This window comes from Acanthochromis polyacanthus, chromosome 14 (assembly GCF_021347895.1).
Source record: "Acanthochromis polyacanthus isolate Apoly-LR-REF ecotype Palm Island chromosome 14, KAUST_Apoly_ChrSc, whole genome shotgun sequence".
In the NCBI taxonomy this organism is placed as follows: Eukaryota; Metazoa; Chordata; class Actinopteri; family Pomacentridae; genus Acanthochromis; species Acanthochromis polyacanthus.
Window position 1 is genome coordinate 3,413,361 of NC_067126.1, and position 27,428 is coordinate 3,440,788.

The window sequence follows — 27,428 nt, forward strand, 5'->3', positions numbered from 1 at the left end:
AACAGGTTTTCGACATTTTTGACTAATTCTAAGGCATTTTGACCAGATTTGATGTGACAGTTGTTTTTGATTAATAATTTCCGACATGTTTTTGTCACATTTGATAAACCTTAAGTCATTTGAAACAGGTTTAGTCTTTGGTTTAGTAGATTTTTTAGCCAAAAGTCTCAAAAACAAAAGTTTTTGTGACGTTGGACACATTATGAGTGATTATTTGACTTTTTTTTTTAGGTATTTCAGACACATTTTAAGTATTTTTGGACAAGACTTTTGTCAAATTGGACAAAAGCTTTTATATATATATATATATATATATATATATATATATGTTTGACACATTTTGGACAATTTCAATCATTTTGGATGGTTTTTGACATGTTGACCAGATATTGGAGTCATTTTGAATCAGTTTTTGACAAGTTGGACACATGTAGTGTATTTGCATGTGTAGAACCAATCTGATCTGATGAATGGTTTATTTCAGTTACAGTACAACAATTTCATTTTGTGCATTCAGCTAGAAAATAATTATTATACATTTTTACAGTAAACATTTTTTCTTTTCCTTTCCTTTTTATCTCTTTCTTCTTTTCTCTTTCCCATCCTCTTCTCACAAAAAAGAAAAAAAGAAAAGAATTTTACAAGCTCTTTAACCGAAAAAGGAACAGGCTGAAGCCGAGGCCTATTTTGCCTATCCTGTACAATCCATAAAATCACCCAGAATATCAGTAATACGAGAAATAAAAGACAAAGAGAAAAAATAAAACAAGACTTTACACTAAATTATTCTTAATCATTTTACATATCAGTCATGTTACATTGTAATCCATAATTATTTTGTTTTTCAATGTTTTTTTAAACTCATCAGAGATCTACACAGTTCAACTCATCATTAAGTCCATTCCATAAAATAACCCCCGAATACAAACACATCTGTATTAACATTAGTTCTCACATTACCACTTTCAAAGACACCCAGCCCTCTGAAATTATATATTTTTTCTCTTAAAAAAATTGTTGAATACAGGTGGAAATGCTTTTATTCTTTACTCAACATAGTATTTGTAATGTTTTTAAGTCAACAATATCTAAAAATTTTAAGGTGCAAGACTCCAATAGTTTATTGGTAGTTTCACAGTAGGAAGGGTTAGGGTTTAAAAAAAAAAAAGAAGTTCCCCTTTAAACACCTGAAGGCCCTGAGTGTTATTTACAAGCGAGTCAGGATGTGTTTCAGAGTTCTGTGTTAATAAAGGTCAGATTGAATCATTACCAACCATGACGTCATGCTAATGTGAGGACAAAACTAAAAGATAACGCTGGAACATTCCCACAAACAGACCAAGGGCTGAAAACCTGGAATTGAGGCTCCAAGTGGGCAGATATCAGTCAGAGTGGAAAACATCCTGAAACTTCCTGCACACTCTGCAACCTGTCATCAACCTCCAACGGATCAAGTCAACATTAACTGCAGTTCTCCATCATTCACAGTGTGGAGCTGCAACACTAAACTATACAGGAACAACAGACTTCATACTGGTTCCCAGTCCACCTCCCAGTAACATGGTCCAGTCAGAGTCTCTACACACCAGCTGCTGCTGCTGCTTCAACCTCTGGATCATCAGGACACACTTCATCCTCTCAGCACAAACACCGTCCTGATCAGCATCACTGCCAGCTGCAGAGAGAAGAAGAAAGATGAGAGGAGATGAATGAGTTTGATGAGCAGCTCATCAGGACTTCAGACGTGTTCAGAGCAGCAGCTTCATGTTAACGTGTTGGAGTGAACACACTGAGCTCCAAGCTCACACACCTGCACACACTGTCATCTGATGAACACTTTGATGAAGGAGGACCACTGTCTCTGCACATCTGGAAGGCTGTCAGCTGGAATCAGCTTTATTTCCTCAACACATCAACACAACAACAACAGTCGGCTTCACATCCATCAAACACACCATGACAACAAGCTTGTGGCTCCTCTGATTGGCTGACTGCTGTCTCTGTGTTTCTGTCTCCATTCTGCTCTCACAGCTTCACTGAGAAGCTGCAGGTTTACAGGAGACACTGGATCTTTGCTTTGATACTGACTGTGTTTAGTAGAAAACTGCTGGAAGCAGCAGAGACTGATGGAACCTTCTACTGACCTCAGAGTCTTCAGGATGCAGTCTGGACTCTCCACAAGATCTAACAGATGTTTCACTGATGAATCCTGCAGGTTGTTGAAGCTCAGGTCCAGATGTTCCAGATGGGAGGGGTTGGACTTCAGAGCTGAGACCAGAGAATCACAGCTGATCTCTGACAAACTGCAGTTCCACAAACTAAATAAAGAATAAAAGATGTGAATAAAATCATTGATGATCCATCAGATGTGTTCAGGTTCTGAATGTGCAGATCAACATTACTTTGTCCTCATCAATCAGCTTTTCTCTAAAAGCAGCACAGTGACTTTGTCCTTCTCTTATTGTGGATCATCATCATGTCAGCCTTCTACACACATCATCCACATGTCAGCACAACATTCATCCACCTATTCATGTCCACACATCAGTAACATGCTGCATCATCAACAGGATCAGGGGGTATTCCACCAAGCTGGCTAAAACAGGCTGGGCTTACGCCGGTAAGCGTGGCTTGAACAAGCGGCAACTTTAATCTCAGCTGCAAGTAGTTCCACGAACGAGGCTCAGCTGTTTTTCAGAGATGCTATAATTATATATATGAGAGAAAGAGGCCACAACATAGCCTGGTTTTGTGTAATGTGATGGTGGTTTCCACTTTTTACTCTGGTAGGCCTAATTCATGTTCTTGATTTGACAAATATATATCCACCATCGATGAATAAAGCAGCAGGTAACACCTAAAACCAAAGTAGGAATACTCTGGAAAAAAGGGGCAACTTCATGTGGAGATGTTTCATCAAACACTCAAACTTTGAATGAAAAAGCAGAAAAAAACATGTAGGCCTACAGAGGAGATGTCATTTTTATTAGAGATGATAGTGCTACTGTGACCTACATTTAAATAAGGGAGAAGACACAAATGAGCTGTACACAAAATAGTTCTCTCATCATTTGGCATCACCTTTGGATTCTCATCATGATCAGATTGGACCGCTGGTAAAAGGAAGGTATTCTTTATGGAAAACTATGGCTGTTGTGTCCTGCTTATTTTAACACAATCTGTGCCTGTTCCTGTTACGTGTTGACTGCACTTTGGGGGTGAAAGAAGACAGAAAATCAGATATTTCCAAGTATTTACCGCTGATGGATTCCAACCCACGGCGCAATGAAAAGTAAAACCACATTTAATCTACTTAACTACGCTCTAACCACTGATCCACACTGTGACAAAATGTGTAATATGATAGAGTTTGATTCACGGTTATTCCGGCGTTATTTAAAAAAGGTCTCAATGTATGTCACCGAACAAGAACATCATTGATTACAGATCAAGATGAATTTAATGTGTAACATGCGGTTCACAGGCGTCTTTCTGAAGCTCGTCAGAACCTTCTCTGACATGGAGCTAAAGTAAGCTTTACTGTTAGCCTGCCCCAGACCAGGCTTGTTGCTCTGGCTGAGTTACCATGGTTACCCAGCCAGGCTAGCCCTAAGCCTTGTTGGTGGAACAAAACTCTCACTAAAGTTAGCGAAGCTGACCGAAATAAGCCAGGCTTAGACCTAAGCCAACTTTATGGAATACCCCCCAGGATCAGTCAAATAAAACTCAACACAAACCAAAGAAATATTTAGACTTCACTCACTAAACTTTGTCTCTTCAAACTGATCTGAGTTCAGAGGATCTTCTGGATCCAGATGTGACTCTTCAGCTCAAATTACAAACATTCATTTACTTTAACAACTAACACTCAACATTTTATACACTTTCTGCTACAAACACTCCACTTTTGTCACAACAAACTGAATTTAGGACAAAAACAGAAAATATGAACCAGAGCAGATTTACAGCTTCATGGATGGAAGTTCTGTTGAACAGAAATGAGCTTCAGTTGTCATTAAACACATCAGATCTACAACAGTAACAGACAGTCAGTGAACTGACCTCAGAGTCTTCAGGATGCAGTCTGGACTCTCCACAAAACCACTCAGATGTTTCACTCCTGAATCCAGAAGGTCATTCCAGCTCAGGTCCAGATGTTCCAGATGTGAGGGGTTGGACTTCAGAGCTGAGATCAGAGAATCACAACTGATCTCTGACAAACTGCATTGAAACAATCTGAATAAAGAATAAAAGATGTGAGTTGAGGAGACAAAGTTCCTGCTTGAAATCATTCAGAGTTTCATCATGAGTTCAGAGCTGAAGAAGCTTCAGAAGGTCCAAGTTCAGAAAATGGAAACTCCAAGCAGCTGAAGCCAACAGGATGCAGCTTCAAACAGTCCAACAGAAGCAGTGAAGAAGAGCTCTCATTAATATTAATGACAACATGCTGCTGCTTCAATAAAGACGGAGTGACTTCAGCTCTGAAACTCTGCAGCTCCACCAGTGGCTCCATTCACACAAACTCATGCTGAGCAACAAACACAAGGAAAAACACTCGCACATTTATTTCACTTTCTGCTCACAGTCACACAAACACACAAGAAGGAAACGTGGACAAAATGAGGCTCCAGACTCTGAAATATCTTCATGTTCTGGAACCATGGAGACGTTTCAATCAGGACTCTACATTCACATCATTTCATTCTTCATCCATCTGTCATTGATGGAGGAAAGTGTCCATCACAGTTTTCAGAGGACCAGGTGACGTCTTCAAACTCTTTTCTCAAACATGTTGACTTTGAAATGAGTCAAAGCAGAGAAGTGAAGTGTGTGAGGGGTGGAGCAGCTGTCTGTCATCCACCTGCAGCTCCGTGCAGCAAACACAGCTGATGATGGAGGACAGAAGGAAATGTTCAGTAGTCTGACTAAACTTCACTACAGCTGATGCTCCAAATGTTGGCTGAACAACAGGAACAAGTCATCTGCATGGAAGAGCACAAACACAATCAACGTGTGGAAACATTCAGCTAAAGTTCATCACATCCAGACGGAGAAACGCTCAGTTTGACTGATGAGCTGCTAGTTCATCCCTCACTAAGCAGCTAAGTTCTGTCTGCTAGCAGCCGCACACACACTCAACTCATTCTACCAACATGGTTCAGGATTCAAAGGAAGCATTCTCCACACGCTTCTTTAACTGTGGCTCACTTCACAAAAGATCAAAAACATTTCAATCATGGTTTCACTCATTTATCCAGCAGAAACATCAAACTGCTTCCAGTCTGTCCACTGTCAACACTCTCTGTTTTCTGTCACATTAAACTGAATATTTGTGCTTTTGGACTGTTGTTGGAACAAAACCAGACATTTGAAGACGTCACCTTCAACTCTGACAAAGTGGGATCAACATTTTTCACTCATTTCAACATCTGATGAACTAAACTAGTGAAATAAGTGACAGCTTGATCAGTGATAAAACAGCTGTTAGCTGCTGCTGTCAGTTTGAAGAGAAGAGAAACATGAGGTCAGATCTGAGCTGAAGATCACGTGTGTCAGAGTTTCACTGTCAGTTATTCACTGGAGGATTTTTATTCTTAGATGGAGCTTTGAAATGTGCAGCTCAACATTTCTCTCAAAGAGTCCAAGGACTGAAGCAGAGAAGAAGAAAACAGACGTTCCCATGAAGATCCTCAGTGTGGATCAGTAGAACATCAGCCTGATGGCTGCAGTTTAGAGTCACCACAACTTTACATCACATCCATCTCAGCACACAAACAAAACATGATGTCTTACATCAGAGTCTTCAGGATGCAGTCTGGACTCTCCACAAAACCACTCAGATGTTTCACTCCTGAATCCTGCAGGTTGTTGTAGCTCAGGTCCAGATGTTCCAGATGTGAGGGGTTGGACTTCAGAGCTGAGACCAGAGAATCACAGCTGATCTCTGACAAACTGCAGTGCTCCAATCTCAATCAAGAATAAAAGATGTACCCGAAATTATACATCTAGACCAAACAGGCTTCATAAAACAGCGCCAAACTCAAGATAATATCAGGCTCACCTTACATGTGATTCAAAAGATAGGCCAGGAACAAATTGAAGCAGCCATTGTGAGTCTATTTGCAGAAAAAGCTTTTGACTCTGTATACTGGTCATTCTTATATAAAACACTTCACACATTTCAATTCCAAGCAACCTTCATACAGACAATAAAAGCTCTGTATAACAAACCAGTAGCAAGAATAAAAATAAATGGTTCTCTATCAGGGTCTTTTGAAATGGAATGCAGCTGTCGGCAGGGGTGTCCTATCAGCTCCCTCCCGTCTGCACTCTTGATAGAGCCTTTAAGCCAAGTCATTTGGTAAAATGATGAGATACAGGGAGTCTTACTGGCAGAAGCACACAAGACAGCGATGTTTGCAGGTGATGTTCTGGTGTACACGACTCGCCCGGCCAACTCCCTCCCAGCTTTATTACAAACACTCACAGAGTTTGGATCAGTATCAGGGTAAAAATTGAACACTCACAAATCCCAACTATCATAGCAGGAGCCGGGTCTAAGTCTATATCTGGATTTCTTTGGTACTTTGTCCTTCTCTTATTGTGGATCATCATCATGTCAGCCTTCTACACACATCATCCACATGTCAGCACAACATTCATCCACCTATTCATGTCCACACATCAGTAACATCTGCTGACCTCAGTCCACTCTCTCATCAAAGGATCAACATCAAATCTCTTCATTCTTTCATTTATTCCATCACCTTCTTCTTCTTCTGTGGAAATCAGCTTGCTACCTTTGTCTCCTTCACATCTTCCAGTGTGTCTTCCAACAACAGTCACATGTCATCTGTACATTACAGAGGGATTCTGATTCCTGCTGTCCACACTGACTGTCCACTGCTCTCTTCCTAACACAACTCCACTGGAAGGAATCACTTCATCAGCTCAGCTCACACTAACATCAAGCTTCAGCTTCTGACTCACACTAATCAACTTCCACACGGTTGACAACTAAACTCCTCTTTGACTTCCTGAGGCTCCACTGCAGCTCAGCACAAACACTGTGGAAACACAAACATACTGACTGGATGTGTGGAAGTCACACTGCTGAAGCCTCGCATCACTTTCACATCAGCTTTACATTCAGACACACAGCAGGACTGTGGATTCTGTCCTCCATCTGGAACTCTGCAGTCAGCTCATCAGGACATTTATTCACACTTCAACAATCTCAAACATCTTCACACTGTTGTCAGGAAAATATTCCAAATTGATCAACAACAAACTCCAAACTTCAGTTAAGGATTTGACTTGAATATATTGATAAACCATCAACAGTGAACTGACCTGAGAGTCTCCAGTTTACAGTTTGGACTCTGCAGTCCATCACAAAGATGTTTCACTCCTGAATCCTGCAGGTTGTTTCCACTCAGGTCCAGTTTTATCAGATGGGAGGGGTTGGACTTCAGAGCTGAGGCCACGACTTCACAGTCACTCTCTGAGAGTCCACAGTCATGAAGTCTGTAATGAGACATAAATGACAAAACATGTTATGAAAGAGGACATTTTATATTTCCTTCATGCATTTGATAGCAGAACATCTGGACTGGTCCTGTTGGACATGTAAGAAGAAGAAAGAATAAACAAGAACAAATACAAAACAAATACAAAACAGTTCAAGAAAACCATCACACATTACTCGACATGAATAAACTGAAACTCAAAATAGTAACATTAATAATTCCATTAAATCAATTCTCCCAGACATCAGAAATGATTCAGATCTTATATTCAACTCCAAAGAAGAGGAAAAAAATCATTTCAAAGCTGTATGTCTGATTGTAGAAGACTGCTTCCAGAAGCTCCTCATGTAATAAGATCTGATGCTGTGATAAAACCTGGACAAGAACCTCTACAGTTATTCATGTGTTTCAGCAGATCTGCATGTTTCCTCCATCAGCCAAAGGAAGAACCTCACAAGAAAAAACTGTCTGATGGAACAATTATTAGAATGAAACAGAAAAACTGTCTTCATTCATTTATCAGCTTCAAACACCAGAACATGAAAAATCCACATTTTCACAGCGTTTGAAGCAGCTGAAGAACATCTGAGACTAAACACAGCTGACATGTGATGTTTGAAATAAACAAGTGGAACACTGAGAATAATGAGATGTTCTAGTGAGAACATCTGAAGAACTGAACTACTGATCTACTCTGACTGATCACGTTCATCACATCTGGACTCACCGGAACGTTCTGCAGTTCCTCACAGCTGGAATCAGTCTCCGCTTTCCCTCATCTGATGTTCTGTAGTTGTCCAGGTCCAACTCATCCAGAACCTCCTCTGACATCTGCAGCATGTAGGCCAGAGCTGAGCAGTGGATCTCAGAGAGTTTCTTCTCTGATCTGTTCTCTGACTGCAGGAACTCTTGGATCTCCTGATGTACTGAGAGATCCTTCATCTCCATCAGACAGTGGAAGATGTTGATGCTTCTGTCTGGAGACATTTCATCACTCTTCATCTCCTTTAGGTTGTTGATGACTCTCTGGATCATTTCTGGACGTTTCTCTGTCCGACCCAGCAGACCTCCTAAGAGTCTCTGGATCATTTCTGGACGGTTCTCTGTCTGACCCAGCAGACCTCCTAAGAGTCTCTGGATCATTTCTGGACGGTTCTCTGTCTGACCCAGCAGACCTCCTAAGAGTCTCTGGTTGGACTCCAGACAGAGGCCATGAAGGAAACGAACAAACAGGTCCAGGTGACCATTTTTACTTCTCAGGGATTTCTCCATCACTCTCTTCAGGAACACATCCAGAGTGTCTCTGTTCTCATCTTTCCAGTCTTTTCCCAGGAAGTCCTCCACAACCTTCTCCTTCCTGTTGGTGTAACAGTGGAACATGTAGACTGCAGCCAGAAACTCCTGAACGCTCAGATGGACGAAGCAGAACACCTTGTCCTGATACAGCCCTCTCTCCTCTTTAAAGATCTGTGTGAACACTCCTGAGTACACTGAGGCTGCTTCCATATCGATGCCACACTCTGTCAGGTGGGACTCATAGAAGATCAGGTTTCCTTTCTGCAGCTGCTCAAAAGCCAGTTTTCCCAGAGACTCAATCATCCTCCTGCTGTCTGGACTCCAGTGTGGATCTGTCTCAGCTCCTCCATCATATTTGACCTTCTTGACTTTGGTCTGAACCACCAGGTGGTGGATGAACATCTCAGTCAGGGTTGTGGGCAGATCTCCTCCCTCTCTGCTTCTCAGCAGCTCCTCCAGAACTGTAGCAGTGATCCAGCAGAACACTGGGATGTGGCACATGATGTGGAGGCTTCGTGATGTCTTCATGTGGGAGATGATGCTGCTGGCCTGCTCCTCATCTCTGGATCTCTTCCTGAAGTACTCCTCCTTCTGTGGGTCGGTGAACCCTCTGATCTCCGTCACCAAGTCCACACAGTCAGGAGGGATCTGATTGGCTGCTGCAGGTCGTGTGGTTATCCAGAGGCGAGCAGAGGGAAGCAGATTCCCCCTGATCAGGTTTGTCAGCAGCACATCCACTGAGGTGGACTCTTTAATATCAGTCAGGACCTCATTGTTGTGGAAGTCCAGAGGAAGGCGACACTCATCCAGACCGTCAAAGATCAACACAACCTGGAAGTCTTCAAACCTGCACATTCCTGCTGCTTTGGTTTCACTGAAGAAGTGATGAACAAGTTCCACCAAACTGAACTTTCTCTCTTTCAGCACATTCAGCTCTCTGAAAGTCAATGGAAACATGAAGTGGATGTCCTGGTTGCTTTTGTCTTCAGCCCAGTCCAGAGTCAACTTCTGTGTTAACACCGTTTTCCCGATGCCAGCCACTCCCTGTGTCATCACTGTTCTGATTGGTCCATCTCTTCCAGGTGAGCCTCTAAAGATGTCTTCTGCTCTGATGCTTCTTTCTGCTCTGTCTGCTTTCCTGGATGCTGCTTCAATCTGTCTGACCTCATGTTCATCATTGACCTCTGCAGTCCCTCCCTCTGTGATGTACAGCTCTGTGTAGATCTCATTCAGGAGGGTCTTCTGTCCTGCTTTAGCGATGCCCTCAAACACTCTCTGGAACTTCTTCTTCAGACCACATTTAAGTTTACGTCCACAAACTGCAGCAGCAAGTTCTGATTGAAGAAACAACATGAGATCAATGAATAAATGACAGTAAACATTGCAGCAGTTCATCCTCCTAAAGACTGATTGTGTGAAGATATTCTGAGACTTTAGTAAATGTTCTGTTGATCAGCAGCTTCAGTCTTTACACAAATCCTCTTACTGCTCTGCAGACAGTCAGCCAGCTTCTCCTGCTTCATCCTCCTCAGGAACAACACTGTCATCTGCTCAAACATCTCTCTGCTGCTCCTCTCATCTTCATCATCACCCTCCAACTTCTCCTCATCCTCCTTCTGACTCTCTGAGCATTCTGGGTAATCTGGACTCACAACCTTCTGCATCTTCTTCAGCTCCTTCTTCACAAAAGTCACCATGTTGTCCTCGAGCAGCTGGAACAGAGAAATGTGTCAATGAGTCCATCAGAGTCAAATCATGGAGCCAAACATCAGATCCATGTTGGACACACTGACAGTCCACTGGTCTACAAAGAGCAGCATGGAGACGCCTGAACACAACAGATGGAGAACAACTTGTTGTCCGTCAACTCACCATGAATATGGAGTCCAGGTGATGCTGCTGGACAGACTGAGCTCTGGGAACCTCTGAGTTCTGCTGCTCCACTCTGTGGATCAACATCAACAGTTAGATCTCAGTACGTCTGTCCACACAGAGACAAACACCAGCTACGACACCATCAACGTCTTCAGGAGACTCTGAAAATGGAACCAGTTATCTCCACATTTAAACCTCATCATGTCTCCCCTCGCTGTGACGTGGACGTTCACGTAAGACACCAACACTTTGGATTTCAGAGCAGGTCGGACAACACGTCGTACAAACTGGTTCTGTTCTACAATAAGTGACTCTTTCTGTCAGTTCCAGCTTACATCTGATCAGCAGATGGACGGACGTCTTTAAAGTAAATGGCATCATCCTTCGACTGGTCGCTCTTGAAGGACAGACAGCTGGGTTCAGGACAGTCTGGTCTCTGCTCCTGGATCCTGAAACAAAACCAGAACAGATAAAAACTGAAGAAAAACATCTTCAACCTGTTAATAAAGACAACAAAAACTTTGAGTCTGAAATGTCTTTCTGTCAGTTTTACGGTCTCACCTTTCATTTGCCGATCGTCTGAATTCAGGAAGAATATCCTTTGACCTGTCACTCTTCATGGACACACAGCTGGATCCAGGTCCAGGTCCAGGTCCAGGTCCAGCAGAGTGTGTGTTCTGCTGCTCTGGGCTTCAACACAAAGAGCTGTGAGTGTGAATAATGACAGCAGTGATGTGATGCTGAGCTGTGATACTTAGAGATGCTCATCTCACCTCTGAGCTTTGCTCTGGTTCTCATCTTCTCCACACAGAGATCTTTTAGAGGGAGGGACTCCCTCCTCTCTGTCCTCACACTGATGCATAGCAGACAAACAACAACCTGCTGGGAGAATCACACATTAGTTCTCCTCCTTCCTCTCAGTCACATGACAAACACACTCAGCTCTGATTGGAGGAAACCTGTCCAGCTTTGGACAGCTGCTTCACCTCAACACTCAATCTGACTCTTTCCATGCAGAGCACAAACGCTGATGAACTTTGAGCTGCAGTTTCATATCTAAGAAATAACATCCACAAAGCTCTTTGGACTGTTGGACTGTCTGAACACCTGAGAAACTCACTTTGTGCTGCTTCTTCTTTGGCTTTCTGTAGAGAGGAGATCACTTTCTGCTTCCATCTGACTGACTTTGAAAAGCTCAACACCTGACATGTGGTTCTTTGTCTAATTCTATGATGTCCTGTCAGAGGCCTTGGTAGCTGCAGCTCCAATCACCTAAAATTAATCATTGGACCTCAGAAGATGCTGCTGGATTCACATCAGCTCCCACAGATGTTCTACCTTCATCTGTGGAGGAAACAGTGAGAGCAGAGCTGAAAGCATCAGTCTAATCTTTGATCAGCTCATCAGCTGAAAACTCCTCATTTCCATCATTTCTGCAGCAAAACTGAGGACATGAGCTGCTTCTGTGCTGATGCTGTGAATGACTGAGGTCTAGTCAACATGATGGATGCATTTCCTTCCTCACAAAACATCTACAAACATCAACCTATTTGAAGACGGACTGTTTACATCCACACCGTCTCTTCATCTTTCTGTCCTTTTATCTCTCCTCTGATCTTTGGTTTCCAGGAAGTCATGTTTCCTTCACTGCATAGAAGAACAATCTAGTGGTGAAGTTCTCAGACGACACAGTGGTGGTTGGACTCGTCACCCATGGAGACCAGTCGGTGTACAGGCTGGAGGTGGAGGACCTGGCACGGTGGTGAGGAGACAACAACCTCGTCCTCAACTCTAGAAGACCGAGGAGATGGCTGTAGATTTATGCAGGTCTGGAACTGCTCCACCGCCTCTCCACCTCCATGGTGTGTCCAACACCCTCACCTGGCACACCAGCACCACCGCTGTCATAAAGAAGGACCACCAGCACCTCTGTTTCCTGAGGAAGTAGAAGAAGGCAGGACTGGAGGCTGATGTCCTCAGGTCCTTGTCCAGCTGTGTGGTGGAGAGGACCCTGACTTCCCATCTGACTGTGTGCTATGGGGGCTGCACTGTAGCAGAGAAGGAGGCTTCAGAGGGCGCTAAAGTCTGCACAGAGGACCATGGGGTGAAGCTCACCACCCATCGGGGACATCTACACCACCAGATGAAGGGAAAGAGCCACCTGCATCCTCCATGACTCCACCCACCCTGACACCAACTGTTCACCCCTCTGGAAGGAGATGAGGCTGCATCAGGGCAAAAACATCCAGACGGACAAACAGCTTCTACCTGGATGCAGTCAGGCTGCTCAGCTGCTCCTCCCCACTATGAACATTTGCACATCCACACCTTCAAACAGTCACTTTAACAGCAAGTCTTGATGCTGCAACACTGACCCTGTTCATGTTCTTTCCATGTGGTGAACTGTTGGAGCTCGTGGATGCTGCTACTCTGCTGCTGCTTCTCTTCACTGCTGCACTGACCACCCTGAAGCTGCTGCTGCTGTTCTTCATCCTTCAATATTCTACACAGCTTTATTTATTGTTTACCTTAGCTTCATGTCTAGTTTTATGTCCACCTTAGTTTAATTTCCTTCATCCTCGTTCAAGATATACATACACATATGTATTTGAAGTATTCTTTACAATATTACCTGATATAGTCGTATATAGTAATGTAGTACACAAAACTATAATGTATTATAGTATCCAATACTTTTACCTATATTCTCTCTCTCTCTCATATATATATATATATATATATATATATATATATATATATGTGTGTGTGTGTGTGTGTGTGTGTGTGTGTGTGTGTGGTGTGTATGTATGTATATGTATATGTGTATATATATATATATATATCATAATTTCCGGACTATTGAGTGCACCTGAATACAAGCCGCACCCACTAAAGACAAAAAGTTTTTCTCATAGATACTACTATCATATATACTACACTATAATGTACAACACAAAACTATGCTATATGTCACTATAACGCATTGTATTTTTCTATTTTAATGTACTACATTAAACTGTACTGTAATGCACTGTATTATACTACAATGCTACCTATATTCTACCCGTACTATACTATAATATAAGGTTACCCGTATTATACTATACTATACTATATTGTAAGTCTAAATGGTGAAAAGTTCTCTGACAGCTACAGTCTTATCAGGATCAACATCTGCAGACTGGAACTTCTCTGTGTTTACAACAAACTAAGACTTTCCTGAGAAATTCCACAGAAAATGACGCCAAGAAACGTTCCCTGAAGGTTTTATGGGTTTGTTAGCAAAGTGAAAGTATGCAGCTGGGATATTTACGACTTTATAGTCAGAAATACTGGATTCCATGACGTTTAAATAAACAGAAATACTCACTGAACTGCTGTCAGCATCCAGAGGAGCCTCCTGCTGCTGTCAGGGCTTCAGGGCGACATTTCTCCTAACAGGAAGTCAAAGCTGCTGTGTCAGTTAGCATGAAGCTAACCGAGCTAACGGCACAGCAGTTCCGCCTCTTCAAAATTAAAGCCGCGACGCGGGAAGCAACATCACGGTGAGAAAAAATACCTGCTGACCTACTGTGTTTCCACCTGCATGGAGGCAGACAGAGCGAGGCTTCAGAGGACTGTTGGCTGTCCTTTCCCCTCCTTTGTGGACGTCTACTTCACCTGGTGCCTCAGCAGAGCTCAGAACATCATCAAGGACAGTTCACATCCCAGTTCTCAGCATTTGATCTGTTGCCCTCTGGGAGGCATTCCAGATGCATTAAAGCGAGGACAAACAGACTTAAAACAGCTTCTTTCTGAGAGCCATCACCACACTGAGCTCTCACATGTCTCATATCTCACACCCAGCCAACAATATAGTGTAACTGTGCAATAATACACCGCTGTTTCATTCACTGTTATTTATATTCACTCGTTATTTATACTGTACATTTGGAAATAGACTGTGTGCTCTATCTTTGAGATTGCCTTGCACTGAGCAGAAGAAGCTCTCCAATCTCGTTATACATTGTATAATGACAATAAAGAATATTCTGTTCTATTCTATTTGCACAGATATCAACCTGGAATGGTGGGAAAAAAAAACTAAAAAAACAAAACAGACAAAACAGAACAGTATAAAAAACAAACAGACAAAAATACATTAGTTTAATCCATTTAGTTTCAATTTTACAGGGAATCAGTGATATGTTTTGGAAATTTACATTTAGTTCATTTCCACAACACGTGTCATCTCAAGGCATTTCATGTAGCGAGCTTAAGACTTACAACATGTGTACAGAGGAACCCACGACATCCAAAGCATGTGCAAAAATAAAATAAAATCTTTACAGAGTTGTTGATTAAATAATTCATTTTTTTCCAAAAAAGCAAAAAGGTTGTTTTATTTAAGTTTATTTCACTCTGACAAACTGTACTGTATTACAGTATATTTGATATTTTTGGCATACTATACATACTGAGACGCATTAAATGTATTTCTATATGTTATGATGGTATGGATATCAGAAAACACTGTAATTATGAAGTCAAACTGGAGTTTGAAGAAAATGATGGGGTCGAGAGGGGATTGAAACACCAATGATGTCATGGTCCCACTCCTGCTCCTGTCTTTTTTCCTCCTCTGTCTCTCTCTCTCCTGGTCACTCGCCCCTGGCACTGCCAGCTGATTGCAGCATGAGCTTCAGCTGCTGTTAATCAGCCAGTTCCACTCACCTGCTCCCCTCCTCAATTATATAAGCCCTCTGCTTCCCTCAGTCAGTGCTGGAACATTGTAAGACAAACCCGCATGTTGACCCGGTCTCTGTCTCCCACAAACCCCCTCTGGACTGCATCAGCTGTGGACTCTACTGCTTTCCCTCTGTTGGACTCCCCAGTCTTGGACTTGGTGGTTTTTGCAGTTTGGATATCCTCAGCCTGTTTGCTCCCCCAACTGTTTGCTTCCCTGGTTGTGTGAGTAACTCTCAGGAGCTTTGTGTTTTAGTACTAGAGTAGTTTGGTTTTCACGCTGCCTCTGTAGCCCAGCTTTGGTTGTAGTGGTTTTGATTTTTGGCAAATAAACCCCTTTTATTTTTATTTTTTCCCCCTTAACACCTGGTTGCCTGTCTGAGTCTGCGCTTGGGTTCTGCCATCCACCCACTGTAACAAATGAATGATAATGGACTGTGTTCATGAATTAAATGGAAGAGAATTGACAAATAAATAAAAAAAACTGTCAAGAATCTACTTTTGAAAAGGAGGGAACCTTTCACAGTCTGCTGGAGCACCGCACGGACCAGAAAAGGGACGGACAGGATCTCGGAGGAAGTGCGGATGTTTCTTTATTCTGAGTATGCAAGTCTGTACTTGTTACACAACTTTTATAACCAACTATGATTTAAATTGCTGCTACCACGATTATAATATCTGTAAGGCAATTCCCCTGCCTTTGATTCAGAGTATCATGAATTATACAAATGTGAAGGCTACTTTGCCAAAATTACTTATTGATGACTGTAGTTTATTTGACAGGAAATGTAGCAACAAATTAATCAATGCTGCTTTTAAATCTAGAGCATTTCATGACTATCATAGAGGGGCACGCATTCAGGCTCCGGGGGCACTAAGTGTTTCTCTGAGGATCAAGGCTCTCACCAAATATCTTAAATGGCCCATCTCCCCAAAAGTTAAAGAAACTCATTTTAAGATAACCCACAATATTTATCCAACAAGTGCTTTTCTCAAGAACAGGTTTAGATTTGAAGTGGATCCCTGTGTCTTTTGTCATGAAGAAGAAACACTGGAACATATGTATGTTTTTTTTGTTTGTTTTTTTTATGCCCTGTGTCTCAGAAATTCTGGTCTGACATAAGAAGCTGGCTGACTAAAATTAAGGACATTCCAATCCTTGATATCCTTCATGTTATGTTTTATATGGACAATATGAATTCATCTGTCTCTGTTATGGTAAATATTGTTTTGCTTCTGGGTAAATATCATCATTGTTGTAAGGGGAGAAATGTGAAGCCCTCTAATTGGTTTTAAAGTGACTTCAAGCTGTACTATCTGTCACTCAATAAGAGAAATTCCAATTCACTTGCCAGAATGATCAGTGCTGACTTTTCTAATTTTCTGTTATTTTAATTTTTGTTTTTTGGACTACAAGGCTATTGCTCCTTTTTCTCAAGTATATGCCTGGACTCTTGCACAGTTTTTCTTTTCAACTCCCCCTTTCCTCTAGTTTTAGTTTATTTTTTTTATCTGTTTCTTTTCTCATGAATGTCATTTTGCTTGTATTCCTGCAATGTGGATTAACATGCATTCTGTACCGTCATCCTCTATGAGATGTTGTATGCTAAATGTGTTCTGTTTAATCGTTAAATAAAGAGAGGGAAAAAAAGTCTGTACTTGACAAGAACACATCGAGGTTAAAGAGCATTTGGAACAGCAGTGTATTTGATGACGTCACCTCCTCGGTTCATCTGCTCCGGTTATTTTTACCGTGAAAAACGATAAAATGGAACAGATGTAACAACACAGCCCTGCATGTTCACATTTTAATATTAAAACAGTTACTATATATTCAGGTTTGTAAGATTGTTACAAAACTTTTAAAAAATGTTTTAGAGCCTCTGATTTATTGACAGCTGTAGTTTGATGAACTGAACATTCTCAGTTCTATCAGTGGATCCACAAAAACCTTTCAGAAACTGATTGCTGAAAAAAAAATATTAAACCTTCACGAGGACACTTCACAGACAGGGATGGATGGTTTACAGTTTTATGATTAACATCAATAAAATCCATGAGTCTTCATTCTACATCCAGTGCTGCTGTTTGTCCTCCAACATCCAGAGGTTTATAGTCTGACAGATACACAAACATCACTACACTTTAATGTGACTTCTGGATGCTGAACATCACCACTGATTAATGAGAGAACATTTCAGGACAACTACTGTTAGGGTTGCCACCTTTCAGAAATGACAAGGACGCCCACCACGGCTCCTCAGGGCCACAGTTCAGTAAAGTTGGAAAGGCATTCAGACTTTCAGCATCAGTAACTCATTAGATATAGGTTGTGAAAATATAAACGATGCGTCTTTTCCATTGTTGTAAGGTAAACAATGTGCTGCAAGCCCAGCTTTTATCAAAAGTAGCTGTCTTTCAAGAAGAGTCGATGTAAAATGAGATGAAATGCAATGTGAGAGAAGATTAAACTGTTGAAATGAGATAATTTGGGAGAAGATGACATGGAATGAGATGAGATAAGCTGACGTTAAAAAAGCCCTTTTTCAGGGAACAGAAATGTGTTAACTTAAAGCTGTTCTGCAGCAATGGAGGTTGATCACACCTTACAGCTGCTGTCCGGAGTTTGAATCGCAGCGTCTCCCAAAACACTGTTGGTCCCTCCCTCTGATTTCACCCCTTTATTTGTGCACGCGCGCAGTACATGAGAGGAGTGCCCGGAGTGCTGCAGCATCTCGCCTGTTTTGCTGTTTTCCATTCCTCTCCATTTCGTACATTTAGTAAATAATAAAGGAATTACGTTAGAATGCTGTATTGAGTCTAACTAGTCCTAATACCAAAATAACACGAATCTGCTAGGACGAACGAGTAAAGTTTCAATATGTGATTACACTCGTGTATCCCTCTGGATGACGTTGTTTATCAAACTTAGTGCATTTACGCGTGTATATGTGTTACATTGTTTATTTATTTCTATCTAGAGTTCAGAATTGCATGACTCCTCTGACGAAGAGTATGTCCCAGACGCCCCAACATCTTCCTCCAGAGGTCGGGCATCTAAACGAAGCCGTCAGGCGGGCTATGGAGGCCGTGGTCGGGGAGCGACGCGAGCACCCCGAGCCAAAAAACGTCCTGCAGTCTCTTGGCCTGACAAGCCGTGGGATCGGTAACTTTTCTGGAAGTTGCTGAGCCCTGATGCTCTCTCCTCCACAAGCAAAACAAATGTGCGCGCGGTTGCGTAGTGCGTAGCTCGCCCACCTCTGCATGGGCTTGCTTGCTGTGCGCGTAACCGTTGATTGACAGCATGACAAAGCTGAAGCTCGAACTTGATTGGTCGGCAGCGACCGGCGCTTTTTGGAATAACATGGGGGTCTATGAGAGGAAGGCGGAGCTCAGGAATAAATTTTCATATCGCGTTATACTAACTTTATATTATAGTATCGAACTAGACTAACACATTTAAGCTTTGTTAAACAATGATACATAAATTGAAAACAAACGGAAACTCCGGACAGCAGCTTTAACATCGCTAATTCACAGACAGCATTGCTTCTGTTTCTGCCATGAGAGTTGAAAATGAGAGAAAAAGGTCTGAAAACCTGCTCGTCTGGCACGAAAACCAAGAAATGATTTAGGCGATAATATAAACTGATTGAAATTCCATTTTAGAGGTTGGAGAACCATCTAAGAAACACTTAATTGTCCTGGCTTCTTCTATTGAAAACCTCCTTCTTGGTCAGCTAGCTCCTGCTGGTTTCCTAATGAGTGTGTCTGGAAATACCACGAGGTACCATGCTAGCTACAGTTAAGGCTGTGTCACATTTTATGTTGTTTTTGTAGAGTGCAATACTGAAAAGCATTAATTTGATGGTTTGACTTGAAAATTCATGTTAATCTGTCCTTTAACGCTAAAATCAGCACATTGTGAGACTTTTCCACTGTGAAGTGCTGAGTCACTTTCCTGTGTGACTGAAGGTTAAAACCATGATCAGCAGAAAGGTAGAATGTCATTATAAGTCAGTGAAGACGGATAAAAGCAGCAAAGCTGTAATTTATGTTAAATGTGTTCATTAAAAACACTAATTCATTTGTTTCATTAAAAATCTCAAATCCTTTGCTCTAAAGGGTTAAAAAAGAGACAATAGACATGGAAGAGTACAAGTTATTGACTTTACCTTAAAGGGTAACGTGTCCTTTATAAAGAAGTGAATTCATTGGTAAAATGTGATCATACAGTTGCACTTTGTTGTAATTACAAATGGTTAAATGGTATATTCTGCCACTATGAAACATTTATGGTTATCGACTTGTGAACTCTAGTATTTAGTTTCCTAACAGAAAAGATCACTTTGAATGAATGTCATTGGATGATGTTGCATCAGAACCTGGACTATAGAGCTGCTTTGTAAATACAGGTCAGGTCTTATCTGATGTGAGGATAAAGTGAAGCTCCAGTCCTGGTGTCCAACGAGGCTGAGCAGAGATCCAATTGATGGAGAGCCTCCCAGTCCAACTTTGAGCCTCCACCACACCATTCAGAGGATTCTGTGGTAGGATTGTGTCAGTCCTACTGACCGACACCAACCAGAGCCTACTTTGGATACTTTTCCTTGACTTTGACTTCCCCCTGACTTATTGACCTGAACTTTGATTGGATCCACAACGAACCAGTTCCAGGACTAATTTCAAATGGACATTTGATGTTTTTTCTTAGTTTATTGGGCCCATAGGTGTTTTACTGTAATTATGCTGTGCACTGTTCAAATAGTTTTCAAAAAGTTCACAGTAACAACTTCTACCTGTGTCCAGTGGTTATTGCTATCACTCCCAGCTCCTACCAACCTAGGTAGTGACGTGTACGTACTCAGAAGTGGGTTACAAAGTCAAGGTGTCAGTGAGTCCAGTTTTCTTCACCATTAAAAGACTCAGAAACTGGAAGAAACTCTGACAGGAAGAGGTCTGGAAGACCCAAAGCCACAACAGAACCAGAAGACCAGTTTGTGAGAGTCAACAGCTTGGTGATAGGAGCTCACAGGACAACAGCTTCAATCAGCTTCATAGTGGTCTTAGGAAGAAGTCTCAGGTTCAACTTGAAAATCTGTCCAAAACTATTTGAATTGTGGCCACAAAAACACAAAATCTGTCCAAAACAATTTGAATTGTGGCCACAATAACACAAAATCTGTCTAAAACAACCTAAAATTCAACCTTTTCCAAAAATGATTTGAAATCTGTCTAAACCAGCTTAAGATCTTTTCAAAATGACTTAAACTTTGTCAGAATTACTTAAAATGACTCAAAACCTGAACAAAATGACTTCAAATACACCAAATACAAAATAAATTGCAGCCAGAATAACACAAAAACAGCCTAAAATGTGACAAAAATTGTCCAAAATTACTAAAAATTGTCCAAAACAACTAAAAATGTTGACAAAATGACACAAAAACTTCATAGAGGTCGTAGTAAGAAGTCTCAGTTTAACTGTGAAGAGAAGACTTGGAGCTGCAGGTTTGACAGGAGGAGCTGCAGCAGAAAGATGTTGTTAAGACGTCAGAATCAGAAAAAGAGGTTTGCCTGGACCATGAAACACCACCAATGGACTACTGAAGACTGGAAGAAGGTATTATGAACTTATGAATCAGAATTTGAAGTCTTTGGTTCATCAGCAGGATTTTTGTAGTCGCTGAGTTGGAGAAAGGATGGTTCCTCAGTGTGGAACATCAACTGTCAAACATGGAGGAGGAATCGTGATGGTCTTGGTGTTACAGCTTTTAGTGTCATATCTGGATTTTTTCAAGTCATTTTTGGATCTTTTGATGTTATTTGTCGATCTGTTATTGTATTTTTTTCAATCTTGTAGTGCCATTTTTTGATCTTTTAGTGTTATTTTTGGATCTTTTATTTTCATTTTTTTCATCTTGTAGTGTCCCTTTTGGATCTTGTAGTGTCAGTTTTGAATTTTTTAGTGTCATTTTTCCATATTTTATTGTCATCTTTAAATCTTTTAGTGCCATTTTTTGGATCATTTGGGTAATTTTTGGATCAAATTTTATATATGAGATAAAGAAATGATCTCTTTCCATTAATCTTTACGGTAAAACACTCATGACTGAAGTTATTTTCATGAATTAGTAACATTTCAGTCACAGCTACAGTCACTGTTTGATGAATAGAAAACTGCATTAAATGAGCTGGACTGGTTTTTAATGTTGTTTAAAGCAGGAAAAAGAACTGGTCTGGTAATGAGGTGGAGCACAGAGACATGAGGAGAATCACAGCAGCTTTGATCCAACATCAACCTTCACCTGGACTCACCTGCAGCATCTCCTGTCTCACCTGTCTGCAGCTTTTTCACTCACTGTGGGCGTTTCCACGTCAGGATTCATTCTGTGCACAAACTCAGCAGCTTGTTGAGTCTTTGTTGAGTCAGACGTGGAGCAGCTGCAGAGATTCATCAACCTGCTGCCTGATGTGACAAACGGCTTCTTCACTGCTGTTTTCTGACACATCTGACGGTTCAGCTTCCACCTGCAGAGTAAAAACTAAACGGAGACTGAACAGCAGCTCCGCTCTCATTGAGGAAAAACATTCAAACTCTCACAACTGGACTGATGTGATGTTTTCACATCTGTGCTCTGCAGATGTTGATGTTCCAGCAGCTGACTCACCTGAGAGACACACTGTCCTCTGCTGCCTCCTGGTGGACGCTCTGGTCAATCACAGCAGTGAACCACAGATCTGATGGGATGATGGGATTTTTCTACAAGGAATGTTTTGGACTCTGGACACTGAGTGTGAACATGGAGGAGCTTCAACACTGTTTGTTTCACTGTCAATCTTTACGTTTCTCTTCTTGTCACTTTGTTCCTCCTTCAAATGAAGCTCACTGATCTCTCTGATGGAAAACAAACTAAACGCTGGAACATACATGACATGTTTGTGTGAAAGTCACATTTGAAGTGTGTGAAATTCCAGGAGAGTCTCTAGGAATCCTCTTCTAGATTTGTTCTCAAGCAGCTGAGTGTGGAAAAGAGAAGGAAGAAATAAAACACCCAGATGGTCGCAGCTGAACCAAAGCTGACTGATTTATTGAAGGAAGTTGTTGAATTCACACAAATCAAAGAACACAGGAGACAGAAAAAGGAGCAACGGAGGACGACGGATGTTACTGAAAAGAACTGAAGAGAAACAACAAGAAGATTTCTGACTACAAGTTAGAACCAAACTTAACTCTCCTACGATGAGCAGATAAAAGTCCAAATGAAAACCCTGCTTGGACTCACCTACACTCACTGCCCACAACTAAAGCTACAAACAGGAGAAACACCTGCTGTGGAACTTTCAGGACATTTCATCTCAAACTAACAGTGGATCTGAACATGAAGCTCATGATGGAGGTCTGGATGAAGAATTCCATCCTGACTGACAAACTGACCAGTTGGACAAATACAGTTTCTGTCAGAGAGCAGGAACTGAGCTGATGGAACCACATGTCAGCAGAAAACTGACTGATGATCATCAAACAACTAATATGTGCTGGAAAAGTCCTGATGAAACTCCTGAAGGCCCTGAGTGTCATTTACAAGCTGAGTCAGGATGTGTTTCACAATTCTGTGTTAATAAAGGTCAGATTGAATCATTACCAACCATGACGTCATGCTAATGGGAGGACAAAACTAAAAGATAACGCTGGAACATTCCCACAAACAGACCAAGGGCTGAAAACCTGGAATTGAGGCTCCAAGTGGGCAGATATCAGTCAGAGTGGAAGCATCCTGAAACTTCCTGCACACTCTGCAACCTGACATCAACCTCCAACGGATCAAGTCAACATTAACTGCAGTTCTCCATCATTCACAGTGTGGAGCTGGAACACTAAACTATACAGGAACAACAGACTTCATACTGGTTCCCAGTCCACCTCCCAGTAACATGGTCCAGTCAGAGTCTCTACACACCAGCTGCTGCTGCTGCTTCAACCTCTGGATCATCAGGACACACTTCATCCTCTGAGGAGATCCACAATGAGTCCCATCTGCAGAAAGAAGAATAAAGATGAGAGGAGATGAATGAGTTTGATCAGCAGCTCATCAGGACTTCAGACGTGTTCAGAGCAGCAGCTTCATGTTAACGTGTTGGAGTGAACACACTGAGCTCCAAGCTCACACACCTGCACACACTGTCAGCATCAGGTGTGTTTCTCTGCACATTTCACTGCAGTCCACAGTGGAAACAAACTGCTGACAGTCATCAAGCTTCATTACTGCACAAACTCTTCACTCATGGATTTACTGCTGCTCCATTTAAACCAACAGTCTCTGAGTGTCCATCAACATCTCATCTGCTCTGAAAACATCAGCTGACAAACCAACATGGAGGCTGTCAGTCAACACATCTGGATCAAAGCACACACAAGGACACACATCCAGATGTGAGTGCTGGACCTGAGCAGAGCTTCTGCTCTGTACAAACACCTCATGGTTCCTACATGTGATGATGCTGCTGCTGTGAAATAAGAGGCGCTGGTTTGCAGGCTTCAGTCTCACTGATCTCAGAGCTGTGACAAACATCACACTGATCAGCTGATCACTGTTGGAATGAGACAACAAACAGTGAGATCAGATCTGATGAACACTTTGATGGAGGAGGACCACTGTCTCTGCACATCTGGAAGGCTGTCAGCTGGAATCAGCTTTATTTCCTCAACACATCAACACAACAACAACAGTCGGCTTCACATCGATCAAACACACCATGACAACAAGCTTGTGGCTCCTCTGATTGGCTGACTGCTGTCTCTGTGTTTCTGTCTCCATTCTGCTCTCACAGCTTCACTGAGAAGCTGCAGGTTTACAGGAGACACTGGATCTTTGCTTTGATACTGACTGTGTTTAGTAGAAAACTGCTGGAAGCAGCAGAGACTGATGGAACCTTCTACTGACCTCAGAGTCTTCAGGATGCAGTCTGGACTCTCCACAAGATCTAACAGATGTTTCACTGATGAATCCTTCAGGTTGTTCCTGCTCAGGTCCAGATGTTCCAGATGGGAGGGGTTGGACTTCAGAGCTGAGACCAGAGAATCACAGCTGATCTCTGACAAACTGCAGTCCCTCAACCTGAATAAAGAATCAAAGATGTGTATAAAATCATTGATGATCCATCAGATGTGTTCAGGTTCTGAATGTGCAGATCAACATTACTTTGTCCTCATCAATCAGCTTTTCTCTAAAAGCAGCACAGTGACTTTGTCCTTCTCTTATTGTGGATCATCATCATGTCAGCCTTCTACACACATCATCCACATGTCAGCACAACATTCATCCACCTATTCATGTCCACACATCAGTAACATGCTGCATCATCAACAGGATCAGGATCAGTCAAATAAAACTCAACACAAACCAAAGAAATATTTAGACTTCACTCACTAAACTTTGTCTCTTCAAACTGATCTGAGTTCAGAGGATCTTCTGGATCCAGATGTGACTCTTCAGCTCAAATTACAAACATTCATTTACTTTAACAACTAACACTCAACATTTTATGCACTTTTGGCTACAAACACTCCACTTTTGTCACAACAAACTCAGTTTAGGACAAAAGCAGAAAATGTGAAGCAGAGCAGATTTACAGCTTCATGGATGGAAGTTCTGTTGAACAGAAATGAGCTTCAGTTGTCATTAAACACATCAGATCTACAACAGTAACAGACAGTCATTGAACTGACCTCAGAGTCTTCAGGATGCAGTCTGGACTCTCCAAAAAACCACTCAGATGTTTCACTCCTGAATCCTGAAGGTCTTCGTTGTAGCTCAGGTCCAGATGTTCCAGATGGGAGGGGTTGGACTTCAGAGCTGAGACCAGAGAATCACAGCTGATCTCTGACAAACTGCAGGCCTCCAATCTGAATAAAGAATAAAAGATGGAAATAAAATCATTGATGATCCATCAGATGTGTTCAGGTTCTGAATGTGCAGATCAACATTACTTTGTCCTCATCAATCAGCTTTTCTGTAAAAGCAGCACAGTGACGTTGTCCTTCTCTTATTGTGGGTCATCATCACGTCAGCCTTCTACACACGTCGTTTGCAATCCCTCGGTATTCGAGTATGATGTCTGCTTGCGTTTCGGCCTAGTTATGTATCCTCAGATGGCTGACAAGTCCTATCCGCGAACGGCACACCTCCTGGCAGTGAGGACAAATGTGTTGACTAGCAGCGTCTGTTGTGTTGTCCGTAGTGCTTTGACAAGCTTTCCGGGCTGCTCTTTTCTCATCACGTTTGTTTCTTCTCTGTTCTTCAAACAGATTGACTCCCCAGTGAATAGCGATTCTCCAGCTGTTCCTGTCCTTAGCTTGGTGTTCCCAGTTGTTAGTCCCAATGTTGCACTTTTTGAGGCTGTTACGCAGAGTGTCTTTATAGCGCTTCTTCTGCCCACCTTGAGTGCGTTTGCCATGCTCTATCTCAGAGTACATGATCCGTTTTGGCAACCCATCATCTTCCATTCCGACAACATGCCCTGCCCATCTCAGCTGATTCTTTATTATGACTGCCTCTATGCTGGTGGTGCTGGCTTCGTCAAAGACGCTGTTTGTTGTTCGCAGGTCCTGCCACTTGATACCAAGGATCCTTCTGACGCTCCGGTCATGGAATTTTTCCAAAGCCTTCAGGTTGTGAGAGTAGGTAACCCAGGTTTCAGAGCCATAGAGGAGGGTTGGTAGGACAACAGCTTTATACACCGTCATTTTGGTATTCTTGAAGATGTCTTTGTTGTTAAAGACGTGGGTCTGCAGCTTTCCAATAGCGGTTCCGGCTGCTTGTATTCGTCGGGTGATTTCAGCATCAATATTGGCTTTGGATGACAGGCTACGTCCCAGGTAGTTGAAAGTCTCTATGTTTTCCAAAGTCTGTCCATTGGCCTTGATGGAAATGTCTGGTTTTCCGTTGAGTTGGGCCAAAGGTTGTTGCTGATAGAGGACTTGTGTTTTCTTGGCATTGAGTTTAAGGCCTAGTGCAGTGTAGGCATTGTTAAAAGCATCCATTGCGTGTTGAAGATCTTCTTCCGTATGGGCTACAATGGCATTATCGTCTGCGTACTGCACTTCACACACTGATGTGACGGAAGTCTTGGTTTAGCTTTAAGTCAACGTAGGTTGAAGATGTCACCAAACCTGTACCTGAGTCTTATTCCCGCTCGCATATCCTCCTTGGCCAAGTGTAAGAATGCAGTAAGAAAGACCGAGAACAAGGTAGGTGCCAAGACACATCCTTGTTTGACTCCGGGTTTCACCTCAAAGTCTTGTGTGTATTCTCCATCAACTAATACAGAGGCTCTCACGCCGTCATGAAGGATACGTACTATGTTGATGATCTTCTCTGTGCACCCCACCTTGTGCAGGACTTTCCATAGAGTTGGTCTGTGTACGGTGTCGAAAGCCTTTGTTAGGTCAATGAATGCCATGTAGAGGTCTCTATGTTGTTCTTGGCATTTTTCTTGGATTTGTCGTGCAGCAAAGATCATATCTACTGTTCCACGGCTTGGCTTAAACCCACACTGAGTCTCTGGTAGACATCCCTCTGACAGTGAACTCAATCGGTAGCTTACTATCCTGGCTAGTAATTTCCCAGCGATGGAGAGCAGAGAAATCCCCCGATAGTTTCCACATTCAGTCTCGTTACCCTTCTTGAAGATGGTAACGATGTTGGCATCTCTGAGATCAGCAGGGAGTGTTTTGCTCTCCCATATCTTTTGGAATAGATCCAGAAGTTTTTGAGTGAGTTCAGCTCCTCCGTGTTTGAAAATGTCAGCAGGTATTCCATCAGGGCCAGCTGCCTTCCCTTGCTTGGCCGTCTTAATTGCTTTCCGCAGTTCATCTATGGTTGGTGGTAGAGCCAGACTTTCATTTGTCTGGAGTTGGGGTATTTTATCCAGAACATTTTCATTAACTGGGGTTTCTTGGTTGAGTAGTTCACAGAAGTGCTCACTCCATCTGGCTTTGAT

General features: G+C 42.1%; 1 protein-coding gene across 11 annotated transcripts in view; it reads right to left on the reverse strand.

The window, feature by feature from the left end:
• Positions 1–459: 459 nt before the first annotated feature.
• Positions 460–27,428, reverse strand: part of LOC127537035 (NACHT, LRR and PYD domains-containing protein 12-like) — a 35,622-nt gene continuing 8,653 nt past the window's right edge. For 2 of the 11 annotated variants that reach the window (XM_051958675.1, XM_051958676.1), the window contains 6 exons: positions 25,156–25,332; positions 24,371–24,544; positions 5,794–5,967; positions 4,063–4,236; positions 2,145–2,318; positions 460–1,675 (listed from right to left, as the gene is read on the reverse strand). In XM_051958675.1, the coding sequence (XP_051814635.1) occupies positions 1,666–1,675; positions 2,145–2,318; positions 4,063–4,236; positions 5,794–5,967; positions 24,371–24,544; positions 25,156–25,332 (883 nt within the window). In that variant the 3' untranslated portion in view covers positions 460–1,665. Of the gene's footprint in view, positions 1,676–2,144; positions 2,319–4,062; positions 4,237–5,793; positions 5,968–7,353; positions 7,528–8,256; positions 10,160–10,311; positions 10,538–10,697; positions 10,771–11,035; positions 11,150–11,261; positions 11,391–11,473; positions 11,583–14,070; positions 14,194–22,495; positions 23,464–24,370; positions 24,545–25,155; positions 25,333–27,428 lie in introns of those variants that run through there. The other 9 variants (XM_051958682.1, XM_051958681.1, XM_051958680.1 and 6 more) reach the window with 9 other exon arrangements.